The sequence below is a fragment of the Aspergillus nidulans genome, chromosome VIII, assembly GCF_000011425.1.
Source record: "Aspergillus nidulans FGSC A4 chromosome VIII".
NCBI lineage: Eukaryota > Fungi > Ascomycota > Eurotiomycetes > Eurotiales > Aspergillaceae > Aspergillus > Aspergillus nidulans.
Window position 1 is genome coordinate 4,194,877 of NC_066264.1, and position 23,963 is coordinate 4,218,839.

Genomic DNA, 23,963 nt, shown 5'->3' on the forward strand with positions numbered 1-23,963 from the left:
CTAATCTTAACTAGTCTTACTACTGACTTTGCTCCAGAATCGACTAAGAGTGTTTGTTTCAGTCCAAGTCCCTCCTAAAGTACCTATATAGTCCAGACAAGTTGTCGATTAACTAACGACAGATAGAGTCAAACATAGGATACCCAGCAAAGAAAGTGGCGAGAAACACAGCATGGGTAAAGCTACCTCACCCAAGCCTCTAACTCCCCCGAACGAGGAAAGAGCTGGGCTGGCTTTCTGTGACAGCCTACTTCACCTAAGCCCAGGCCCCTCTAAGTAGGTACCTAGAAGGAAGACCCCCGGCGCTTTGTCAAGCTAATAGCAAAGCCCTTCAGCTTCAAGGAGGCGTCCTCGCCAGGAGCGAGCTGTATTCCGAGAGTGTCTAACACAGCGCGCGCTTCGTCATCGGTAAGCGCTGCATCATCGGCTGCCTCTACGGCAGCCCTCACTTGAAAATAGCTGTTCGCGACGGTGACGGCATCGCGGAGACTCGGATGGAGGGGTGAGCCATTGGTTTCCAAGCCACTGACTGCGGGGGAAGTTAAGTCGTTCGGTTCATTTGCTCCAGAGAAGGACTTGGAGTCGGAAGTGGAATTGTCGTTTGAAGACATGTCTGTGGGTGTCGGTATGGTTGTCTCACCAGGCTTGAGATTTGTAAGTGAATGGTGATGGCTACCAAGTGAATGAAGGACCTTGACGAGATGAGACGAGGTGGAATAAGTTTGACCTTTTGAGGTCTTTTCATATTTCGCCATGTCCCAAGAAACTTCTGGGGCTCTTTGCTAGATGTTTATATTACTTTGTTAAGCTCAGAGTATTTAGGGTCGTGGTTTCAGCATGCTGGTTATGTGCCAAGGACAATACTCTCCAAGGTGTTTTATTTCTTTATATACTCAAAACACATTATTGGAACAGTCAAGATCTTTAATTGAAAATTGAATGTTGCTTTCTTCATTTCATCTTTTATTCCACATCCGAGAACATTCTAGGCTTTGATCAATCAGGCTGCATAGGTGTCCTTGAGAGGTGTTGCGAGGCCAAAGAACTAAAGAGACAACTGGCACGTGTCAGCAAGCATATTCAGTACAACCTCGCACGTGCTTCCAGCCCCTGGTCTAGCTTTCACCAGGCCTCAATACAGGAGAGATAGATGCATTTAACTTGCGTCAACGAGGTGATCCTTGCAGCTAGTAGAATCTTACAGCGCAAGCATGAGTTCATCCAAAGGCGGTTAGTATTGGCTGGGGTTTAATATTGGCTCCACCGACTTACGTGTTGCGGAAAGTCTTCTGTGATGGCTTGGCCCAGTGTTTTGAAGTGTTAGACCCTTTCCTAAGTCACTGAGGTCAAAGCCAGTCATTCCGTTTCTCGTAGCTGGGTAGTTGAGGGCGTCACGAACTATCCACAACTGCTTTTGGCGTACTCATGCTTGCCAGTTCCTCTTGAACAGCCTGGCCTGGTAAATTAAGACCTGAATGGAATATTTATGTCCATGTGGCTGGTTACTGCCGTACTGGGTACATTAGCATATAAAATAAGAGCTTTGGGCGGTAACATGATTGAGGTGATGCTGCAGGGACGTGTACTTTACCCCCGCCCCCAAAAAAAAGCCTGCCGCATCATCCGGTCATGTATAGGTGGTCAATTATGCTATAAACAGTATGAAGTTGCCAACTGAGTAAACGGTAATGGGAAGTACGCAAGGCCGAGACTATTTAGGCTGAAGCTGTTGCTGCTGGCACCAAGTATAGCCGAAGACTGCGATTGGAGAATGCTGCACATTAAAACATTGACCTGCAGGTACCACCCGCACGGGCCGGACCGCCCGCTTCGTGGGGCTTCGGCACCGCGGACTCTGGTCTTTTGTCTTTTCGCTTGGGACTAGAATTTGTATGAAGTCCATGGTACGCGCTAGGATATACGCACTTCCAACGTCTACCAAATCCTCAGAATATCTTGCCAAGGCACTTCCGAATCGCCTTATCGGACGGTTCGAATTACCAGTGGGATTCGGGTCTGCTTTGAACTTCAGTGCTAAATCCCAAGCAGACCAGTCCTGATGATACTTACGACCAGTTGCAAGAACTGTGTGGCGCTCGAGAGGCGGTGCACAGGGGTAAACTCGCTGGAGGAACCGGCAAGTGGGGTACCCTGCGGACAATGACGACAGCAAACCCATTTGCTCGGTTGACGACCGAGGAGAAATACAGGCCATATTGTGATGTATCCCCTTGGCTCTCCCTACCAACCGAGTTTATTGGTCAGCTAGCTCTCTAGAAGCGCGCTATTTGTTGTCCCCTGATCAAGGATGACAGGGTTAAACTGAGCGCGGGCTCAAAGGCAATTTTCATTTGATAGGGGAAGCGGCCCAGACATTGTTCGTAGAAGGCAGATGCTGGTTTATCTACTATTCATTCCCGTATGTTATGAATGCTCAAAGGGGAAAGGGTAGAAGGAAGCTGCATCAACTACACGAACGTAGCCTACTAAGGATAGGATGCCATATGACGATTGATTCTCTATCTTGATGACGATAGTTGTCACTTCTTCTTCAATGTACAACTCCTCGAGGGATCAGGCCAGGGGCCAGAGATCATGCCATACAGATCACGTGGCACGTGACATGAGGCTCAACATGATATATTCGTATCACCGTACCTTCCCATTTTACTTTAGTCGCCTTCGGCCGCAGCGGCAAAAAAGATCACCTCACTTAATGACGTTGGAGGGTCATTTTTGAAGCCTCAACAGCATGCCTATTGTACCTTCAAGATATCTGTGTGGAGTTTAACTTAAGCCAGGCAAGGCCTTTCCAACTACCGATAGAAGCCAATACCGTATTAAAATAAGTATATTCCTATATACGGCAAGTTTAGCAGGTCAAGACCACTCCCAATGTTTCCATAACGAGTGCAATGTTAGTCAAGATGGATAAAGTTGCCTTTAACTTTGGTACAGCTCGCGCCCTTATTCACTCTATATGACATTACTCCGGCGTTAGGATTATTTTCTTTCCGCATCTCTCCCAACGCACCACCTGAGATTCATTTCGTTTGCATCTTTACCTCTTGGTCTCGTCAGTAGTCAGATCAAGTACCAAATATACGTCGTTTAGGACCATCCACTGTCAGTCAGATTATCTTTGATTTCTCTGCTAGCAGCATCACAGCAGTTAGGACTATATGCGAGGTTTCAGTTGTCTCGATAAGTCATGCGAAAGTCGCTGCTTTTTCGTCCATTGCATCGCCCTATGCGCTTGGGGTTGACTCTGAGCCGCAGCCTCCGGATGATAGCACATAAGACAGGACCGAAGATGAATGATACTAGTCTGTATATCTATCTTCGGCTTGCTACGTCTTAAGCCATAATAACTGATTTCTTGTAGGGATTGACACGTGCACCCAGGATGACTCATTCAGATATACCTCCGGCCGATGGCTGATTAATGAAGAGCATCAACTTAAGCAGCGTTATGTGAAGTTTGATATTGATAATATTTGTCCTTAAGCCACCTCCCTCTTTGGCCCTGAAACAACGTGTGTCCGCATTATCAAACTGGAAGGAAACTTCAACAAGGCTTTCTTAATTACAATGAGTGACGGGAATGAGGTTATAGCGAAGATTCCTTGCGCAAATGATGGGTTGCGGTTTTTGACGACGGCTTTCTGAAGTAGCGACGTTGAAGTTTTGTGCGTCCTCAACTCCCATCTGTTCACAGCATGTCTAATATCCTGACTGTCTAGTACGGCCCCATTTATCGGGTTCGAGTTCCGGAAGTGTATGCCTGGAGTTCCTACAAATCCAGTCGGCGCAGAATATATTATCATGGAGAAGGCCTGCGGTACCGAGCTCGCAGAAAGGTGGGGGACAATGAACGCTCTGGAACGCTATAAAATAATTGACGGAATCGTGAAGACAGAGACGGAGCTTGAGGGCATGAAATTACCAGCGTTTGGAAGCCTCTTTCGCGGGATTCTTTGCCAGCGGAATATTCACGTTAACTTTGTCCTCGAATCTAGACCCAACTGGCCTCATTTGCGGTGGACCTTCAAGCAGTCGAGCAGTATGTCTTAAGACTGCCATTCAACCAGATATTGGGCTATGTAAGTTTTGCGGACTTACTTCAATTCAGATTTGAGATTCTGATTTCTGGTAATGTTAAGGGACTCGATCCTGGATTTCGCGCTGGCTATGCCGCACCGAAGGTGTGGCTGCGTGTTCCATTTCCATAACATGCTGATAGGGTTCGTCTTTGAAGGTGACTTATAGTTGGCCGATATAGTCCACAACCCAAATAAGTCTACTTGAACATAGAATATGAAATTCTCTCTACATTCACTGGTGTCGAGTCTTGCTTGTTCGTTCTACGCGTCCCTCATAATTCTTCCATCAGCTCTACATTTCCTCTCATACAAACTGCGCGATGGGGAACATGAAACAATTTATGGTCATCTCTTACTGTTTCGCAGAAAGCTCCAGTCCTCTTTTCCGTTTCCCATCGTCTTTTTCTCCAGTATACTCAGAGTCAGGAAAGACCACTGTATACGCATTCCCGGGATGGTATCAAACCCCGGGCTCGCTTCCTGCGCTAGTACAGTGCCAGGTTTCCCTTAAGTTCCGCGAATGGGATCATTTAAATATGATTCCTTAATTTAAGCTAATGGCCCCTATTTCAGCATCATTGAATCTGTCATTATTCTGATTCAGTTCTAGAGCACCATCGGCCTCAAGCCCTCTAAATGCCATCTATGGGACGTTTCCTAGGACTTGCGTATTCCGACAAACAAACCATACGTTCAACCCGGTTCAATGTTCAACATTGCATTGAAAGAGGCACTCCTTATGCCCATTAACGGGACACGAGGACTACTGTTGAGACGAGTTGTTGTTGCCTCATTGCTTAATGGTTCAGCCCTACAGTGCTAGCCAGCTGGGCCTACATCGGCAGACGGCAAGACTCCCCGATTTCTGGTCTTGGGATGAGTCAGTGGGCAGCTTCCACTGACGTTTAATTGGCCAGTCCCCAGGTACCTTCGTCGGTCAGCCTCAGCCGTTGCCCATAGAATTAACGGTCTCCACTCCCTTGCGACGCTCTAGCCTCATTGCCACGTTCGTTGTCGTCTCTATCATTCAAACTCCCTTCAAGCCCAGCGGCACAACAGCTCTTGCGCCTACCAAGTCTAAAGTATTTCCGCCTTGCCACAAACTATTACTGCAAAGGCTGGAGATTAGAGCCAGAGGTACCTCATAGTGTCTAGGGTTTGTTTAGGGCTAGGCTGTAGGTTGTGGGTCGTGGGTCGTGGTCGTGGGTTTGTGGCTTTATACGTATTGCTATACTGAGGTCGGAGATTGTACTGCTATGGTAGTTGATGTTAGCTTAACTCCGACCCTAGCGTGTGGGTTTTTGAATCTCGAATTCCACAATAAAACAGCACACCCCGAGTAGCTTCCTTTGAACGCGTGCTCCTCAATCAAGCTTGGCAGGAACAGGTACTCTGGAGTAGTGACCTAATTGAACCTGCCGCATCATCACTTCATCATCGAACAGGCCAAGTCGGCTTGGCCCAGTCGACCTGGCAACGTGGACACTGAGCCAATGAGTACCCGCATTCTCGTGCTGAGATCCGTTCGATTCTGTAGGGGCCTTACCATACATTTGCTGCCGAGCATAACAGGAACTGCATATATGCGGCTTTCGTGCCGGTTATAGGACCGTATCTGACACCGAAAATTCTGGTTGCTGGGACGCCACGGTGCTATTTCCAATCTATGAGCCTGCACAGAAATCACAGGTGAAGTGGGTGGCATTGTCTTGTAAAACAGAGGAAAGAAGCCCATGACTCATGACAACAGGTACTGTGCATAACAAGTTCATGATTGCAGCCCGAGAAAAGTCTCAAGACATTTGATCCTATTGCTGTACGGTTTGCACGCTGCTTTGGGTCAATCTCAGCACCGGAAACCTGGGGGTCATTTTGGTTTCCTGCCTCTGGACCTGTCAACTCACCTACGGCTACGATTGACATAATGCTGCGGGTGAGGCTCAGATATTAACATATTCCAAGTCAATGCATCCTCATCATGTCATGAGACATACCATCTTCAGGCACCACGTAGTCAGCCATGCACTCCAGCACGCCTACAGCGTATTCGCACCCCTAAACCGACAACACGCCTCACCACAGAGACAGCTCTTCTCCAGCTCCCGCCAGTATCCCTCCGAATAGTCCACCGTAATCTCAGCGCCGGCGGGTACACCCCTACTGACAACAATGATCCTCTCCTTCCCCCGCCAGTAGAACCGCTGAAACTGACTATTTGGACGGCACGAGTGGTTGATGAATCGCGTGAAATTGCCCATCCCCCCTTGGAAGATCTGATACGGCCGTGCCTTCGAACCCCCAATCATCACGTCTACCCCGGTGATCCCAGATGTGATGAACCCGGTGAATTCGCCGATGGCGGTGCCGCGGTCGAAAGACTTTCCCAGATCAGTTAGCACTCGATGCCATGGTTCAACCGGGGATAAGACTTACGCAGCGAGCAACTACACCGTTATTCTTCCCGCTCGTCGTGCGGAAAATCTGTACCGGTACTGGCGCGCGAATACCACCGAATAGGGCTGGAAAACACATGCACTGGTTCTCCTTAATCTCGTCTGACTGTTTCTCGTGGCATATCGGACAGGTATCCTCGTCAAGCTCGGGAACTTTGCGGGGATCCATGTCCCCAAAAACGTCCTTATCAAGCACGCACTCGTCGATGAACTTGTACTGTAGCCCAGTCGGCAAGTTCAGATGCCTATATGTATCCCGTAAGGGGAGAGCTGGGCCATCTGGCATTATAACCCACTCATGCGGATGCCCGCGGTAAGCAGGTAGCGTCTCCTGCTGGATCACCTTCAACAGATCCCTCCATCCGGGATGCAGTGTGTCGGCCGCAACCTCCAGACTGGACCGTATATGCCGTAGCCGAGAAAACAGTCCCTCTCCGAACTCATTGCGGTACTTACAGAACCTGTATACCCCTGCGCTTGCAAATACAAGCGCTGCCCATCCGCCGTAGTCCTTGATTTCTTTGTAACCGCGCCAAATAGCCCTGCAAACACCTGTCAGGACCTCAACAAAAAAAAGCCTATCGAGAGTTGTTGGAGTGAGTCAAGACGTACATCCTGTTCCGTAGGTCCTTTTCTTTCCAGTTGAGCACAACACATGCTTCCCGGATGGCGATCATGCGCGCCTCGGTCCTGGACAAGATTGGCTTTTCATATTGGAGAACGGCGGTGCGTGCTTCAAACGATTCAACCCAGAACGCCTGCACGATCATCTCAAGTGCACGCGAGGATTGGCTGCGGTTATAGTAGTGGAGACAGAGGCTGTTGACGGATTGAAAGACCTGCGCAGCGTGTCAGATATACTTTAAAAAAAATAAATTATAGAGAAAAAAGTCTGGGACCAAATGCTTACCTCCAGACTTGCGCCGGACCGAATGTTGATTGTGGGTGTGATACTCTATTTGCGTCAGTAGACGGATCCCTGGAGGAAGATAGTTGACATACCGAAAATTCCCGGCTTAACTGCACAGACGAATAGATCTGCCTCCATATCCCCGCGATCAGCTTATCGGAGGATGTGGGCTCTAAGACCGGTGGTTCGAGCCCTTGGTCCCGTTTTGCGCGCTGGGGAAACCGGGTGTCGCTGTGGACCTGGCGACTGGATTTTGGAGCCGCGTCTTGTGAATCGTCATTTGACGTTTCCCCATTAGGAATGATACCAAGCTTTGTATTACCTGTAGAAGAGTGACTAGGAAGCCGCAGTCCGCTCACGGTCTTGTGCCGTTTGGACGGCCCGAGGCCATGTTCTTCGGGGGCGAAATGAGAGGTATAGTCCGAGCGGGTGGTGTCTGCTTCCTCGTCCTGCGAGCATCAGTTGTTATTTACCCCTTGAACTGCACATAAGGATGCGCTGGTCCTACCCTTGGGTCAGGAGTATGTGCGGGTGTAAGCGCCTGTAAAGGCACGAGTGTTCCAGTGCGGAGATTGATGCATCCCTAGGTAGAAGGTCAGTTGGGCTCGGCTGAACGCGGGTTACAACATACCAACGGGAGAGACCCGGAATGAGAGTCTGATGGGGCATTCGTAGTGATCGACGCGTCTATCCTCAAGAATATGTCCTGTTCGTTACCACTACTATTGCCCTGGATAGCCGAGGCAAGCTGTGCAGGCAGGACCGGGTTATGCAAGAGGTCGCACAGCTGTGAGACTAGCGGGGGTAAGCTCGAGGCCATGGTGCAAGGCCAGAGCTGTGCTCTATGCGGCAAGCACTTTGCCTGGGAATATTGTGACTCTGGTTATAGATATGCGGAATCTTGAAACTGAGGAGGATGGAGCAATGGGAAAAGACTCCACATTCAAGCCAAGACGAAGATCTGCCCGGGCAGCCGAGCTGACTCAGCTAATACTCAGACAGGGCTAGCAATATCAAACTGGCAACCAGCGAAGAAAGACATGATGAGAGAAATGAAAGATACAAGGATCCATGATACTTGCTTTTCAAGTATTAGCCTTACATATACCAGACGCCTTTTGGCTAACAAGAACAATATGAAGATATAAAGCCTTTTAAAGGAATAAGGCTCGCCACCAAACTGGTCGCCTCCATGGAAACCCCATACGTTTATCCCAATGAGAAGCTGTGATCCCAACGATCCACTTATAGCTAGCTCCTCAGCCCAAGAATATGCCGGATGTTATATGGTTGGTCCTGTCCACTATTTAATCCCGCCCACTCGGCCTCCCTCATCGCCATGCTTCCTACAGATCAGGTACATTAGACCCTTCACCTGGACCATGTTCGATTCTTCCCCAATGGAGAGTGGTGGTCCTCCTGTACAGTCCTCCCCGGTATTTCGTGAGAAATTCACCACCTCCTACGCTTGTCCCTCCTCACGATGGCGTGGATTCCAGGCTCTTCACCCAGGAAGAGGCATGTACCATGATGTCCGCCGCCGGTTACCATATTACTGGAGCGATATCACCGACGCTTTTACCTACCGGACCGTTGCTAGTACCGTCCGCATGTACTTTGTCAAGTAGTTTCCCTCCCCATCTCCTTGTCCTCCTACAGTGCGTCCACTAAAACCATCCAGCCTGCTTCCTGCAATAGCCTACACTTTAGACATGTCCCGCCGCACAGGAAACTTCTATGGGATAAACGAGTCCCTCTTTTCGTCAGCACTGGCGGCAATGGTGTTCAGCGTCTTGGCCGCACAGCCATTAACTATCGTTGGAGTAACGGGGCTGATCTCGCTCTTCAACTACACAATCTACGATATTATAACGCGGTACGACCCAGCCATATACGCAAACTTCATGTGCTGGACGGCCATTTGGGCCGCAATCTTCCATTGGATTGTGGCCGTCTGCAACTTTTGCGATTATATGCGCTATGTGACTGACTTTTCGAGCGAAAGTTTTGCAATGTATGTCGGGATTATTTATTGCGGTACGTTCTCTGACTCGTTTTCGCTGTTCCTACCTGCATTATACGGCAGCGAGGAGTGGTGCTGATAAATATCGCTGCAGTCAAGGGCGTAGAGGAGCTTAGCAACGAGTTCGCATTGTACGGTCCAACAGCTGGATTCCTCAGCTCCCTCATTGCAGTCCTGTACTTCTTTACCGTCTACGGTCTTGAACGGGTCGGCTCCAGCACAGTCTGCAAGCCCTGGATTCGGAAATTACTCGCTGACTATGCCTATGTGGTACGTCTCTACCTCTTCACCCACACCATACATGCCCGTACTCTCCAGTTAACCCACCTGCAGATAGGAACTCTCTTCTGGACCGGCTTCGTGCATTTTCCCGGGCCCCTCAGAGAAGCCGGAATCTCCATGGTGCCTATCACGAAGGCATTTTACCCGACACAACCACGAGGTTGGCTGATCCATTTCTGGGAGTTGGAGGTGAAATGGGTCTTCGCGGCGCTGCCTTTTGGGTTTCTGATCATGCTGCTGTTTTATTACGATCATGTATGCTGTCCTCGCCCTTCCCTTTGTCCTTCTTCCGAATTAGGCACATGTATCGCTGCCAGAAAGAGAGCGAAAGAGGCTAACAAGCCGCGCAGAATATCAGCAGCCTCACAGCGCAAGCTCGCCATTTTCCGCTGAAGAAGCCGGCCGGCTTTCATTGGGATTTCTTCCTACTGGGATGCACGGCGTTTATCGCAGGAATAACAGGGTTGCCGATGCCGAATGGGCTTGTGCCACAGGTACTTCCACTCTAAACTTGACAACCTCCTTTCCTGGATAGGGATATCTGTTGACACAACTGTCCAGGCCCCTGTTCATACCGACTCCCTAACAGTCTACGAAACCGACCTTGCTGTTCTCACCTACACCAACTCCGCCTGCCCCTCCAACGATATCACCAAAGAGCCCGAAATCCGTTACCCAATCACAAAAGCGACGTCTGTGACGGAGCAGCGCGTTTCACATTTTCTCATGGGCATTGCTTTAATAGGAACCATGACTGGCCCCTTGCTTATTGTCCTGCACTTAATACCCGCTGCTGTCACTGCGGGTGTATTCTTCATTGTAGGTTGGGGCTCGATTGAGTCGAATGGGATCGTGAAAAAAATTGTCTTCCTACTACGGGAGAGGAGATTTATTCCAAAACATGAAAATCTGCTACAGGTCAAGAGAAGGAAGATCATCCTATATCTTATTTGTGAGATCGTACCAGTTGCGGCTTGCGTGGCCATCTCGCAGACAATTTCCGCTATCGGTGTGTTCACTCAACTAAAGCGATTAATGTTGGCGCTAATTTTACCTAACAGGTTTTCCCATCCTGATCATCGCAATGATCCCCTTTCGTGTCTGGATATTGCCGAGATGGTTCAGCTTCGGCGAACTGCGGATTCTGGATAGCCTGACAACTAGTAATAGTGCCGTAATGGAGAGTCTAGGTGGGAAGCCGCAACGCCTGGAGAACTGGGATGCGGAATGAAAGGAGCAGACCCTAGGCAGAGGATAGGTTTGGCTATGGTTTAAGCGCATGTGCCTGGTGACATAGCGAGATATGAAGCTCTGGTACCATAGTGATGAGGACTAAAGAGCTGACCTTGGGATCGGCCGAACATGCTGTACATAGTATAGGGCTGCGTATATCACCTGACTCATCTCGAAAAGACCAAAAACTTCTTGGGCAGAACGCGGTGAATACATTTAAATATGTCATATAAACAAGACTAGCAGGCATTATACACGGCCTGGAGGCGTAATAGACCATGGGCTACGTTATTATATCAGCTAGCCCGGTGGATCATACATTTTCGAAGAAAAAAAGACCCCCTGCCCCACGAGTCTCAGGCAAAGGTCCTGAGTCCGACATTAAATCATCAGCCAACTTCTCAAGCGACTTAATTTTTCCATCAGAGTCCCGAACATCAGGACGAAGAAATAGGTGGCGACGAGGCCGAACAACATGAAGGCCGATAGGCTATTCGTATTGACAGGGCTTTGTAGAAACGATCACACATCGGCAAACTTACCAAAGAAGAGAAAACCCCAGCAAGTTCCTAGAATCATCTTTATGGTATGAGCCGATCCGTAGTCGACGAAGGATATAAATATATGGGCGATTACTGAACCAAGTTTTCCCGCGGCCGCAGCTAGACCGTGGCATGTGCAGCGAAGGCGCGTTGCAAAGAGTTCTGCAGGGAGCTATAATACGATGTCAGCAACGTTCTCAGTCAGACACATCTAGGTATACTTACAATGTAAGTCGTGGTGTTTGGTCCTGTCAATAGGTCCTATTAGTCAAGCCTCAAGTAGGAGGAGAAGAACGCACCAAAGTTGAAGATCTGACACAGGGATATATATACTACAAGGGCCGAAGAATCTGTCCTCTGTTCAGGGTGACAGAAGGAAGTTCCAACAACGATATTTAAGATATAAAGCCAGAAGAACCCGTTGAGCTGGATGTTGCGCCGTCCGAGCCGGTCGATGGTGAAGATAGCTATGAGGTTTCCCACCACCGCGCCAGAGGACACGACGACCATGCTCTGGTAGGAGTTTTGAAGGAGGAAGTCATATGTCGAGATCAGGGTTATCTCTGCCAGGCCAGATGGTGCTGATAACATGCGGGCTTATCAGCCCGGGCCCGTAGAGAGGAAGATCCAAGAAAAACCAGCCCAAGCACGTTGCCATCAGAACTCGAAATGGTTTAGGTTGAATAGAAAAGAGCTTGAATGCACCCAAAAGCTGTCTACGTCGACGGTGGGGGTGACCTCTGAGACAGAAGACCGAGTAGAGTTGACGCTCGAGGGATACAAGACTGGCTCTGTGGTTGCAGGTGAGATAACTATTGTGGCGGTGATCTGGCCCATCTCCGGCGCAGGGATGGCCTCATCTGGCCGGAAGAAGTAGGAGACGTCTGCAGCCGCTTGCAAGCTGTTTTGAGTGACTTCGGCCGTGTATCGTGGAGACCCAATGGTTGTCAGTCGGAACCACAAGGCGATGAATTCTGGCACCGCACCGAGACCAACGATCAGGCGCCAGATGCGGTCGACATCTTGCACACAGCGCCCCGTGCAGCCAGCACCAGAGTCGTCCTCCAGAAGCCGATGATGGAAGCCGGCAACGGCTATGAGGGCGACCATGTTGGCCGCTAGGGAGCCGAGGGACTGGCAGCAGAAGACGGCCGCCGGCATCCAGCCTCGAATTCGGGTGGGCGCGAACCTGTGATGTTAGTAGGTATTATAAGTACATTGCAGTGTACATACTCGGAGCATATCACAGCAGACAAGGAATAGTCACCCCCGAGTCCCACGCCCATGAAGAACCGCCAAAAAATCAAGAGGCCACAATAGACATAGACTACTCGGCACCAGAGGAGCCAGCAACACCCCCAGTGTTGTAAATATGAGGACAACCAACTCGAGCCCGTTCATTAAGAGTGATTTGCTCTCTTACAGCAATCGGATGAAGCAAAATGCGCAATGTGCTGCCGTAAAATTTCGTCTATTGATGATGCGAGCCACCCGGATTCCGGCGTCTTTACTGAGTGCCCTCATCTACTGTGTACCGGTTGTTTCGCTCAATATAACAACATCCCCACCGCACCCGACTCGACAGTGCTCTCTTCCAGAGGGTCTAAAAAAGATCAATGTTCAATATGCGGGCGAAACCGTGAACGTAAGAAAAGAAACAAGCGAGACCAATATGTACAGTGCAGCCAAGGTTCAGCCGATATCGGCCATTCATCGAAGCTTTCATACTTGGTAAACAGAATATCTGAGCAGTGCCAAACGAATAAACTGTGAGTACACATCGCTTCAGGCGCTAAGTACAAAGCTAACTCCACAGTATTATCTTTTCCTTTTGGACAAGAACCTTTCACCTTGTGGAACGCTTGCTGAAAAGCCAAGGCATTCCAGTTTTACAGATCGATGGTTCCGTGCCGTCGAAGAAGCGAGATGATATTATTGCGTCTTTTAGTAACACTCGTACGAATGTCCTCCTAATGACTTTAGTTACAGGGGCCGTTACGCCGCCATGCAAATGACGAGTGGAATTGAAAGCTGTGCCGTTGACGACCAAAGTATTTCTACCTATTATTCTCTGGGAGCTCATTTTTCCTGGTTTGATTGCATACAAGGCTGGGAGCATTACGGGCCCTTTTTCTCCATATCTGTCCTGGAATAAATGCTGCTCCGAGTACTGAAAGTAGCTAATGCCGAGTTCAAAATATGTTCTTATAGCATTGCGCGGACAACAAAATTCAGCTGCAAGGCGTATTGGAAGCCAGCTGATGTGAATCCGGCGACATCATCATTGCAGCCGGTGGTTTAAATCCCGCCCTGAAGCATCGTATCACAAACCACCACGGACACGTCAACCATGGGCAGCCTATTGGCAAAACTCTTCATTGTCCTAGGCAGGTCTTGAAGAGCAGATGATGCGCTGAAATCTCTAAACGCCGGTATGCGGCGAAATACCGGGACACATTTGAGCACCTCCAATCAAGATAGCATGATTTGAATATAGCATTTCCAAACAGTCCGGTCGGTCCGTTGAAGGCAGACGGACTCATCAAAGCTATAAGAGAGGGGTGTTGCGGTTTCATGAAAACTTAAAACCCCAACTGCGCAAACTGCACAGTTGTGTTTTCGACTGTATGGAGAGAGTGGACATTATCATTTACATCTGTCTTTTGGCATGAGTACGGAACAAGCCAACTTCATTGGTTATATGCCCACCCTGTGTTCTGATGTGTAACGCAAGGGGTAGCTAAAGCAGTCAAGAACTGGGATGACCTTGCAATCATCTTACCATTACGGGCATGTACCACTTGCACTGCAATGGAAAACGCGCAGTACAGAACAACTAAGATGAGGAAGATGCTGTACTTGCTTGGTGAGAGAGAAAAATAGTTACGGAAACGCGAATGTCATTGAGCGGATGTTCGGACTATGCTAGGCTGAGGAGAATTGAGAGATTTTGAATGAGAAAATCATCTCAAGCTCTTCCAGGGTGGTGGCTAATCGAGCTTATTGCTTTTTTGTAGTAATAAGAGACGGGCTGCGGAGACTGGGATAAGTCTGGTTAGAGGACGTCCAGTCATTTGTAAGAACCACACAGATAAATCCTATGAATGACATGAAACCAATTCTCTATATTGAAGAGTATCATGTTATTAATTCATATGTACGTATCTTGGGCGACGTTAGAGGCATGTTGGCGGTTAGTTAGGGCTTCGGTGTACTGTGCTAGCGTCGGCTAAAGCTGGTTGCTCGCCGCGCGGGACTGGGTTGTCTATATACTGACTGGAACTTTTGAACCAAATGGAAAATACCCGAGGGTAGTATCGAACTAAATGAACCGTGGAAACTAACCTGTGGCATTATCGTGGTGTGACAGCAGTCAGATTTCAAAGCTCCCGCGCCCTTCCGCAGCCACCGCTGTATTGTTAGAGTGGGCCTGGACATATAAGCTGCATCCTATGTTCCCACACTCAACACATATATGTAATTCTTTTCTTTCCTTCTTAGAGTACATCAGCTTGCTCATCTCACCGAGTAACTCACAATGCTCAGGAAGACCGTCCTCATCACCGGCTGCAGCGACAACGGCATCGGCTCCGGTCTAGCCCTAACTTTCCAAGCTCAGGACTACTACGTCTTTGCAACGGCTAGGAACCCAGCCAAAATGTCCAAACTCGCTGACCTACCCAACGTTACTCTTTTACCCCTCGATGTCTGTAAAAATGAGGAAATCACGGCTGCCGTGGAGGCAGTGAAATCCCATACCGGCGGCACCGGCAAATTAGACTACCTAATCAACAACGCTGGCCAAGGGCACTTCATGCCAATCCTCGACCAGGATCTGAAGAACGCAAGAGACCTCTATGAAAGCAACGTATGGGGCCCTCTTGCTGTAACGCAAGCTTTCGCTCCGTTACTCATAAACGCGAACGGGACAGTGACATTCATCACCTCCGTCTCGGGGCATATTAATTGCCCATACATTGGCGTATATGCAGCGTCAAAACAATCCCTGGAGATCATTGCTGAGACACTCCGCCTTGAGCTCCAGCCGTTTGACGTGAGAGTCCTGTCGGTTGTCACTGGCGCTGTGCAGAGTATGGGGCAGGTTGGGCGGTTTGATGAGTACAAACTCCCAGAAGATTCAATGTACAAGCCAATTGAGGCGTTCATAAAAGACCGAGCGCAGGGAAAGGACGGGATAGAGAGGGAGGAGCTGATGACTTACTGTAACAAGGTCGTGAGTGAGATCACGGATGGCAGGGCGAAAAAGTTCTGGTGTGGAGGTAGTGCGGGCTTTGCGAGGTTTGTGACTTCATGTATGCCGGGGGTATATTTGGTGAGCTAGTCCACTCCCTATTTTTATTGGATTTCTCCAAAAAATTATCATGGCTGGCTCCGACTGACTATTTCGTGGGCAGGATCACATCATGTCGAAAGGAACGGGGCTTGATGTTCTGGCAACAGATAAGAAGGGCAATTAACGAGTACTTCCAGACGCAGCGTCTGGTCTGTGGAGGACGCTTTGGCTCGGGCGTTATAGTTCACATTCACCCAGTATTCGTGTTCATCCATGTACGGTCCTGTATCATCAGCGTCCATTATGCTTGTAGTACACAGGCATACGTGCGGCAGCGAAATTTTTCGCTCGACGTCGGGGTGGAGCATGACGTGCATCTTCATACGGGTAAAGCTCTCGAACCCGAATATGAATGTATGGATTGGATGCTTAACCGGTGATGATGCTATATCTCGCAAGTTTATACAGAAACACTACTAAGCGCAGTTGCATCCATCTCAGCGCCGCTGAGTAGTTTACTCCGGTCCTAAACGAGGGTCCAGCAAAAAATAAGAACAAGAACTTGACCCCGTCTTGAAGTGACTTTAGAAGACACGTCTTAAATGTACTGTTTCCCTGATAGAGAGGCAAGATCACTTCTCTTGTCGTGGCCATTGATATGTTGAATTATAACTACAACGTATATGGCTGACCCAGCAACGCATCACAGTCCTCTCCTCAAATCCAGGTGCCTTCTTCTGTTGCTCCTAGGAATAATGAAAGGCCACAGCACGGGGACACTCAAAAGAAATAACCTTGATCACCTACCGGTTTCGGATAATTCTAATGTTGCTATGTGGTGGGAAGGGCTAGAAGCCATGTTGATCAGCGCTAGTGAGCTAGGATGGAGCCTAGGGAACCTCACCTGAGAAGGAGACTTCTTAGTGCCGAAGGAGCCTGAAGAGTTTGAGTATTTACGAGATTAGGGGCAGATCCTAGATACAGCGCTTTAGTTGAAACATACTTCTTGTTTCGAGGCTTGGAAGTTGATGGGGCCCTTGAAAGGCCAGGATTTTTTGGTTGGTCGGTTGCATATTACAGAGGGGGGACTTATCTAGAGTGAAAAAGGGTTGTTAACGGATTTTGTCTGTACTGATGTGGCAAAAACCGAGCTCGCTGCTTAATCTAAGTAGTGTTCCTGTGATACAAGGTGTCTCTTTGAGGTCGCGAATATATGCATTCATGATCATCATGATAGTTAAAGTCTGACGGTCAAATAATTCTTCTTATATCGAGCCTAATTTGTGTCAGCCGCAGATGAAAGTCCTTCGCAACCATGAATGGCCATTCGAGAGTGCAAGAGGGATCTTATTTCGAAGTACATATCTGTCAACAGAAAACATTTCCCATGCTTGTCTGATTCAAGCACAAGAGCTATATTACGCGTCAACACAACTAGATGCTCCTCATTGCTCATCTATAAGGTCTGTCGCCCATAGAGTCCCATTTGACTGAGTCGAACCCTATATTGCTCATCTCACTCATTTGCCTGCAACTACCACAATATGAACTATGCCGCACACAAGCAATCAAGGGAAAGTACAGAGCTTCATGGCCTTTACACAGGAGTCTCTACCGGTAGAACGCCATCTCCTTTATCTTTTTCTCTCTCTTTCTCCTCTTTCTCCCGCTTCTCCCTCGCGTTCCTCTCGTTACGGCTCTCACTAGCAGGGTCAAAGTACGCTGTACCTCGTTAGCCATACTTCATCTCGCCGATCCCAGTCCTTCTGGGGCATACGCTTCTCCCCGAACACCGTAGTTCGGATCCCCCTCCTCTTGCCCTCATATGTGCCTGGGATGACTCGGTGCAAGGTGCATCGATTATCCCACATCGCCACACTCCCAACCGCCCACTTCCAGCGCACGTAGTGGTCGTCGGCAGAGTGGATATGGTACGCTAGAAAGTCGAGAACTTTGTCTGTACCAGAACCAGTAGTTAGCATGATCTTGGTTCATCCGCGTCCACTCTCTGAGGGTAAAAGAAAAGATGAAATGCAGGTACAGTGGGCGGCAAATACCAGACTCAGCCTTCTTTAACTCAGCAAACCCCGTCACAAAGCCTGGGTTTACATTCAGTGCCTTCAGACCCGTTACTGGGTGGGTCCGGACAGCTGGGTGGTGGGTGTCGATAGGCGGCCGGTTCGGGCCTGTGCCCCAGAGGTCAAGAATTGTGTCGTCTGTAGTTAGGAGTGTTATCTCTCACGGTGCACTAATCTTTTTTGGGCATGAAAGGAATGGACAGGCGGAGCGTACACTGCAGTCGGGAGGTATGTACAGCATGCAAACCATCAAGGAACTTCTTGTATGCGTCACTGAGAGCGTCGTAGAGGCCGTATTGCGAGACCTTCCTTGCCTGCTTTAGCATTCTTCCTTGCTCTAAGCTGCATGGTACTGACGGATTAGAAGACGGGTTAGGGCTACGTACCCAGGCCGTGTCACCACCAACCTCGGGGTGCTCTTCCATTCGAAGGAGGGAGTAGGATGGGGCTGTTCCTTTCGTGTCAGCGAATCTCAGGTATTTTGGAGCGTAGGTCGCGGGGAGCGCACGGTTGATTTCGAAAGAGGTATCAGCGTGAAAGTCCCCGCTTGGCTGTCAACCCACCGTTAGCATCTATTTTCACTGAGGCTTGAAAGGACGTACCCATGGTGTGTACTTCAGTATCTCGCGGTGGTCTTCGCGGCTTCCGTGGATGTTGACGAACTAGGCCGGGTCAGATATCAAGCTATGTGACTGAGACTACAAGGGAAAAGATGAAACAACAAAATCTAAACTAAAATAACGTAAGAAAACCAACCTTTTGGTCCTACTGGAAAAATCAGCACTATTCCGCAAGGGCAACTTTAATAGTATGAATTAGTGAGACGAACCTTTTGTGCTGGATGTCTATCCAGAATCCCTATGTGCCAGCTTAGTCTCTTCTCACCTCTTCACACCTTCAGCCCCGACGCTATGATTCACGAGACATACCAAAATGCTCAAAAACGCGAACCTGCCCCTCCGTATCCAAATCCTGGTCTCGAAAGAAGACAACGCCGCGCTCCGTCACCAGTGCCGCAAGTTCATCGAGCTGCTGACCACTAAGCTGGCTAATCTGGACTCCCTCCAGGACCGTGCCGATACTCTCAGTGAGATTGATCCGCTTGACACCAGGAGAGAACAAAGCACGTTTCTCTGGATCTGCGAAAGAGGCGCGGTCCGGGGGCGGTGTAATCTCGTCTCGGATTGGTTCAGGAGGAACATGCGAGGAGATTCCGGGGTTGAAGAGGGGGTGCAAAGTTACAGGGAACCCGGAGTCTGGGGAGATGTGCTGGCGGGCTTGGAGGTGAGCCATTTCTGTACTGTTTCCCGGGTCTAGTTTGTTTCAAGAGAAGTTGATACTTATTTGAAAGAAGTGCAAAGTACGAAGCAAAGCGGGAGAGGGGCGGGTGTTTTATCAAATGTGTCGAAGAGCAATATCATTTTGAGATGGTGCAATTGGGGATGCGAGATGGCGTCAGTTTCTGCGGGATTGCATTGTTGGAGACGTTGGCTGCCACTATATAGTGATCTATGTTCCTCTTTTAGTGTTTTCATGCAGATCTTGTGCCGATTATCCTTGAAGAGATCTGTATGCAGTGTCTCGATGCTCTCTGTGTATATACAATGCTGTAGTAGCAATAGACCGAACGCGCAAGAGACCTCCACCACAAACATAAGAAAAAAGAAAAGCAGGTATTGTAATCGTAACTCATGCCAACCGTGAGATATGGTATCCCGGGCCAACTGCAGTAAAATTCTCGAGCGGATTGCCCGAATGGAGGTCGCGACCATCTCCACGCCCGTTCGTATACTCCCCACGATAGCTAGAAATCATTGCTGCAGGCCTACCATGGCGCACTCTGATCCTGGGGGGCTCACTATAGTCATCCGTCGATGCCCGATATCTCTCGCGGTACCGTGGACGTCTGCTAGGGGAGGCAGATCTTGAATCACTCTCGTAGATCTCAGCAAAAGGCACTGTGTCCGAGACCCGTCTGGACCTCTCCCAGCTGCGCGGCCGTGGCCCCCTATCGCCAGACCTTTCCACAAAGGCGTCTCCGACCCTTCTGACATCGTCCTCCGGTTCGTATCCCCGTCTCACGGGCTCCAGCCTCAGTCTTTCTGCTCGGTCCATGTCGAGCAACTTCGAACGCAGGGCCGTAAAGTCGTTTGTCCTGACATCTTCCAGGATATCACTCCACTCATGGAGAAGGGCGTCTTCCCGCCAGCCGTTCATGATCAGATGGCGGATTTTGTGCTCTCGCATGGCGCGAGAGAAGAAGTCTTCTATTCTGCCGGATTCCTCGATCATTGTAGCTGCGCGGTCTGCGACATCCAACATCTGCCTGAGCCGGAGACTGTGCTCGTGCGCCGTGATAGCGTCTAATGTAGGGACTGTATATGACGGGCCTGGCCGGGCTGACAACGTTCGGGGAATTCCAAATGTTAAGAAATGGCACGCTTTGACGGAGAGCGCGAGCCGGATATCGAACTCTGTCTCGCAGTAAATGAGCAGCAGAAGCCGCACGATCTCAGGCAGTCCGCTCCGGCTGCCAGGCTCTTCGTACAGCCTCCACGAAGCGTGCATCCGGTCCCGAATTGCCCCATGGATGATGCGAACCCCCTTAAAGGTGGACCTCTTGCTCTTAGAACCCTCCATGCTAATATTGACGTTCGAGGGGCCGCCGCTCCCCGACGCACCCACTGTGAACGTCTTGCCCGAGGTGATTTCCTGCTCCGATACCTCCATCCGGTCCGCCTGCGGCATGATCCCGCGGATGTTAGGCGCCTCGCTGCCGCGAGAGTCAAGGTTGACGTCGACCTTGGCATACCGTATACGATGGTCCATGGAGTACGGCCGCATAAAGTTGAGCTTAATCTGCACCTCGTGCATGTCCCTGCCTTCGTGGAAGATTGGCCGGATGGATTCAAGCTTGGCGTCAAAGCTGATATCGTGGTTGTCGTACCGGGCGAGGGTGAAGCCGTCCCCGTTATCTCGCTGGACCCCAGCCCAGAGGTTAGGGTGGGCTTGGATGGGGATCTCCTGCGTGGTCTCCCTGTCTTGCCTGCGCGTTTCCTCTCGACTCGTCAGTCCTTTGATCGTCAGTTCACTCCTGGTTCTTCTTCTCGCGAGCATATTGTCCTTGATCGCTGGCCGCGTTTCTCCATTGGTCATTCCCTCCTCAGTTGTCGCCTCGTCAGTCACCAGGATTGCCTCGGTGTCTGTTGTATTGCGTGCCTCTTCTGCCCTATTCTGCTGCTCGTTATGTGTCTCGACCAGCCGATCTTCGGCCGTTTTGTCAGCTATGTCTTCGACCCTATCCTCTATCCTATCCTCTACCTCGTTGTCCACCTTGTCCCCCACCCTACCGCCCTGACCATTGACCTCATTCTCCGTCTCCTCCCTCGCCTCGTCTGCGTGATTATAACCTAACCGCTCTTCGACCGTGTTTCCCACACTCGCCCCATCATCATCCTTGTCCTCGCCTGTCTGACCAGCTGGGTCTGCTGTATCATCAGTTTCACCGTTTGCAGGTCGGGCGGCCGGTGACCTTGAACGTCCTCTGGTGGTCCCGTCCTTCATCTGAAGTGCTTCCACTAGCTCTTCAGCCCCAGTCTCTTTAGCTAACTGCAACGCCGTCAACCCGTCCTGGTCCTTGATCTCGACGTCTGCCCCATTCTCCATCAGCATATCCACCGCTTCAACCCATCCGTAACGGCAGACCAGATGCAGTACTGTATGGCCCCGTCCATCCCTCAAATTCACATCCGCCCCGTACCTCAGCAGCACCTCCATCGCCTCGAGACTCTCACTGACCACGCACATATGCAGCGCCGAGTGGCCCAGATCATCCACCGCGTCAACTGCCGCTCCATTCTGCAACAATGCCTCTACCAGCTCTGCGCACCCGGCGACGGTAGCCTTGTGCAGCGCCGTCTTTCCCATCCCATCGCCCAAGCCAATCTGCGCCCCATTCTGCAGCAGTAGCTCCACCGTGCTAATCCATTCTTCCTCTCCTCGCTCGGCGATGAGATGCAGGGCCGTCACGCCCTCCTCATTCACGCAATTCACATCAACCCCTGCATCAATGAAGAAACTCACCGCAGTCCGAAGGTCAAATGCCGACCCTCTTCTCTCGGAGCAGACGACATGCAGCGGCGTGTTCCCACGTCGATCGCGCGCGCCTTTCAGTTCTGGGCCATGGCGGAGAAGCAGCGCGATCATGTCCCTCGTGCCGCTGGCGCACGCACGGTGCAAGGGTGTGCGCCTACTGCTGTCCGTGCAGTCGAGACTCGCTCCGTCGGAGATCAGCTTCTCGACTGCGAGGAGCAATTTCTCTTTAGCTTCCTTGGCAGGCGGCGTTGATGCGGCAAGCTTGAGGATGAGGTTGTTGAATTTACTTGTTGGCGATATTGGCTGCCCTTTGGGCGAGCGATTCTGGTCATAGTTTGATTAGCCAAAAAACACTTCCCCATTTTTTGAAATTTTTCTTTTATTTTTTCTTTACATAGAGTAGTATACTTACAATCACTGCCGTGCGTTGAGGTGTAAGAGAACCATCCGACTCTGCGCTCGTTTGGCCAGGCGACTGCGGCTCGATCAGCAGTATACTCGACGGCTCTGCATCCATCCCAACGGCTTCAACCTCTCTTGCGTCCACTTCGCTTTTTTGCAGTGTAGTCTCCGGCATGCTATCGCTAACATTGACAGTCAGAGTGCCATTCATTCTCTGATCCCAAAATTCTGAATTAAATTTTTAAGTGATGCGGTCTTAAAATGTGAAATCGGGAGGCTGGGCCGCGGCTGAACCACTTGGGTATCCGCCGTCGGGTAGATAGGGTATAGATCAACTGTCGTCGAGTCGGTGAAAGGTCTTAGATGCCGATTTTGAATTTGAAGTGGGCTCGCTAACGGTTGTTTCTGAAAGCAGATCGATCCAATTCATAGGGATATTTTACCGAGGATGGAGCGGGATACGGCGTAGAGATCTATGAACCGCTGGGGTAATTTTATATATACCCAACCACTATAAAGCGCCCAGCAGTCATGCCACAGTACCAGTGGCCTGAGGCACTGAGACTGGCCCTCAGTCGCCCATATCCAAGTCCATGACCGTCCAGCGAGCAAGAATAGGAGCCATAGGAACTTCCTGTGGATTTGAGCGCTGTTGTGATATGATGCCGCCGCTACACTGATTCTCAGAATGTCGGGAAATCAAGGAACGATCCCTAAGTTGGTCTTTGGTCCGCTAGCTAGTGATCATACGATTGCGAGACAAGTATACCTACAAAGCACATCATGATATCTGACGTGCAGCATGCCTCTCGAACACGAGATCGTCCGATCGCTAAGGAAAGCGCTGCTTACTCGGTACGGTAATCGATCAGATCATATACCATGTTCCCTATCTGCGGAGCGTCTAAGAATAGATACGCTTCCATTTCATGCGCGCCTCTATTGCCTCTATTTTCTTTTATAGCTCTGTCAGGAACGCTACCGAACGGGCCGTTAAACCCGCATTACATCTTTTGCGATCAAGGACTCAGTATCACTCAGCATATAACTCAGCATATAACTCCGTATATCACTCCGTATATGATCCTTTTTGTCGCGCTTGGCCTAGGAAGGTATAGATTGAGAGTGCCAGGTAAAGGCTTGCCCGACTGCCCAGATCCATGGACAATACCTGTGCTCCAGATTCGCTGAACCACCTCAACATTCTTGGATTGTTCTATGAACTCCAAATTCCTCGTTGACCTTTAATCAGGCACATTGTGACCTCGTTTGCGATACCTGAATGATCAATCAACAATGTAGGCGCAGTGAGGACAGTAAGTACAGTAAGTATAGTAAGTACTCTGTACCGTGGAGGAAATATGAAATGTGCACAATTTGGATGACGCATACAAAGCACGGGAATAACTACGTAACCTACATTGGAAAGTAAGTCAGTCAGCACTCCACTTTGCCCTGCTGGCCAAAGCTCTCACACAAGATATTGTCCACCATTCGATTTACTCCACCTACTCAACTTGTTGAATTGCTCAACTGCTCCTATGCCCA

At 49.8% G+C, this 23,963-nt stretch overlaps 8 protein-coding genes across 8 annotated transcripts, besides 3 other annotated features; 3 read left to right on the forward strand and 5 right to left on the reverse strand.

Moving 5' to 3' along the window:
- Positions 1 to 23,963: part of a sequence feature (contig 1.5 561..450355(-1)) that runs on past both edges of the window.
- Positions 285 to 2,215, reverse strand: ANIA_00220 (uncharacterized protein; the record flags this gene model as incomplete). The annotated part of the gene is made up of 5 exons (XM_652732.1): positions 285 to 782; positions 1,273 to 1,298; positions 1,424 to 1,471; positions 1,927 to 2,034; positions 2,071 to 2,215. 5 exons carry the CDS (start codon positions 2,213 to 2,215, stop codon positions 285 to 287), a joined length of 825 nt encoding a protein of 274 aa, XP_657824.1.
- On the forward strand, positions 3,251 to 4,074 carry ANIA_10042 (uncharacterized protein; the record flags this gene model as incomplete). The annotated part of the gene is made up of 3 exons (XM_050611022.1): positions 3,251 to 3,326; positions 3,509 to 3,647; positions 3,744 to 4,074. 3 exons carry the CDS (start codon positions 3,251 to 3,253, stop codon positions 4,072 to 4,074), a joined length of 546 nt encoding a protein of 181 aa, XP_050469295.1.
- On the reverse strand, positions 6,140 to 8,286 carry ANIA_00219 (SET domain-containing protein; the record flags this gene model as incomplete). The annotated part of the gene is made up of 7 exons (XM_652731.1): positions 6,140 to 6,481; positions 6,537 to 7,098; positions 7,169 to 7,395; positions 7,467 to 7,511; positions 7,559 to 7,915; positions 7,975 to 8,049; positions 8,098 to 8,286. The coding sequence occupies 7 exons, from the start codon at positions 8,284 to 8,286 to the stop codon at positions 6,140 to 6,142; spliced, it is 1,797 nt and encodes a 598-aa protein (XP_657823.1).
- Positions 8,851 to 11,002, forward strand: ANIA_00218 (anion exchange family protein; the record flags this gene model as incomplete). The annotated part of the gene is made up of 8 exons (XM_652730.2): positions 8,851 to 9,090; positions 9,148 to 9,503; positions 9,584 to 9,759; positions 9,823 to 10,026; positions 10,070 to 10,265; positions 10,307 to 10,590; positions 10,690 to 10,780; positions 10,833 to 11,002. Exons 1-8 carry the CDS (start codon positions 8,867 to 8,869, stop codon positions 11,000 to 11,002), a joined length of 1,701 nt encoding a protein of 566 aa, XP_657822.1. The 5' UTR covers positions 8,851 to 8,866.
- Positions 11,318 to 13,108, reverse strand: ANIA_00217 (uncharacterized protein; the record flags this gene model as incomplete). Its single annotated transcript, XM_050611023.1, has 8 exons — positions 11,318 to 11,494; positions 11,533 to 11,718; positions 11,772 to 11,794; positions 11,846 to 12,059; positions 12,136 to 12,240; positions 12,267 to 12,735; positions 12,780 to 12,932; positions 13,104 to 13,108. The coding sequence occupies 8 exons, from the start codon at positions 13,106 to 13,108 to the stop codon at positions 11,318 to 11,320; spliced, it is 1,332 nt and encodes a 443-aa protein (XP_050469296.1).
- Positions 14,617 to 14,669: a sequence feature (Short protein (ANIA_11263, CBF89956.1) was converted to a misc_feature.).
- Positions 14,708 to 14,732: a sequence feature (Short protein (ANIA_11263, CBF89956.1) was converted to a misc_feature.).
- Positions 15,085 to 16,280, forward strand: ANIA_00216 (uncharacterized protein; the record flags this gene model as incomplete). The annotated part of the gene is made up of 2 exons (XM_652728.1): positions 15,085 to 15,845; positions 15,962 to 16,280. The coding sequence occupies 2 exons, from the start codon at positions 15,085 to 15,087 to the stop codon at positions 16,278 to 16,280; spliced, it is 1,080 nt and encodes a 359-aa protein (XP_657820.1).
- ANIA_00215 (TauD/TfdA dioxygenase family protein) lies at positions 17,438 to 19,211 on the reverse strand (the record flags this gene model as incomplete). Its single annotated transcript, XM_652727.1, has 8 exons — positions 17,438 to 17,562; positions 17,618 to 17,797; positions 17,898 to 18,056; positions 18,133 to 18,232; positions 18,305 to 18,469; positions 18,521 to 18,580; positions 18,814 to 18,827; positions 18,956 to 19,211. The coding sequence occupies 8 exons, from the start codon at positions 19,209 to 19,211 to the stop codon at positions 17,438 to 17,440; spliced, it is 1,059 nt and encodes a 352-aa protein (XP_657819.1).
- Positions 21,101 to 22,530, reverse strand: ANIA_00214 (ankyrin repeat domain-containing protein; the record flags this gene model as incomplete). The annotated part of the gene is made up of 3 exons (XM_050611024.1): positions 21,101 to 21,121; positions 21,498 to 22,337; positions 22,426 to 22,530. The coding sequence occupies 3 exons, from the start codon at positions 22,528 to 22,530 to the stop codon at positions 21,101 to 21,103; spliced, it is 966 nt and encodes a 321-aa protein (XP_050469297.1).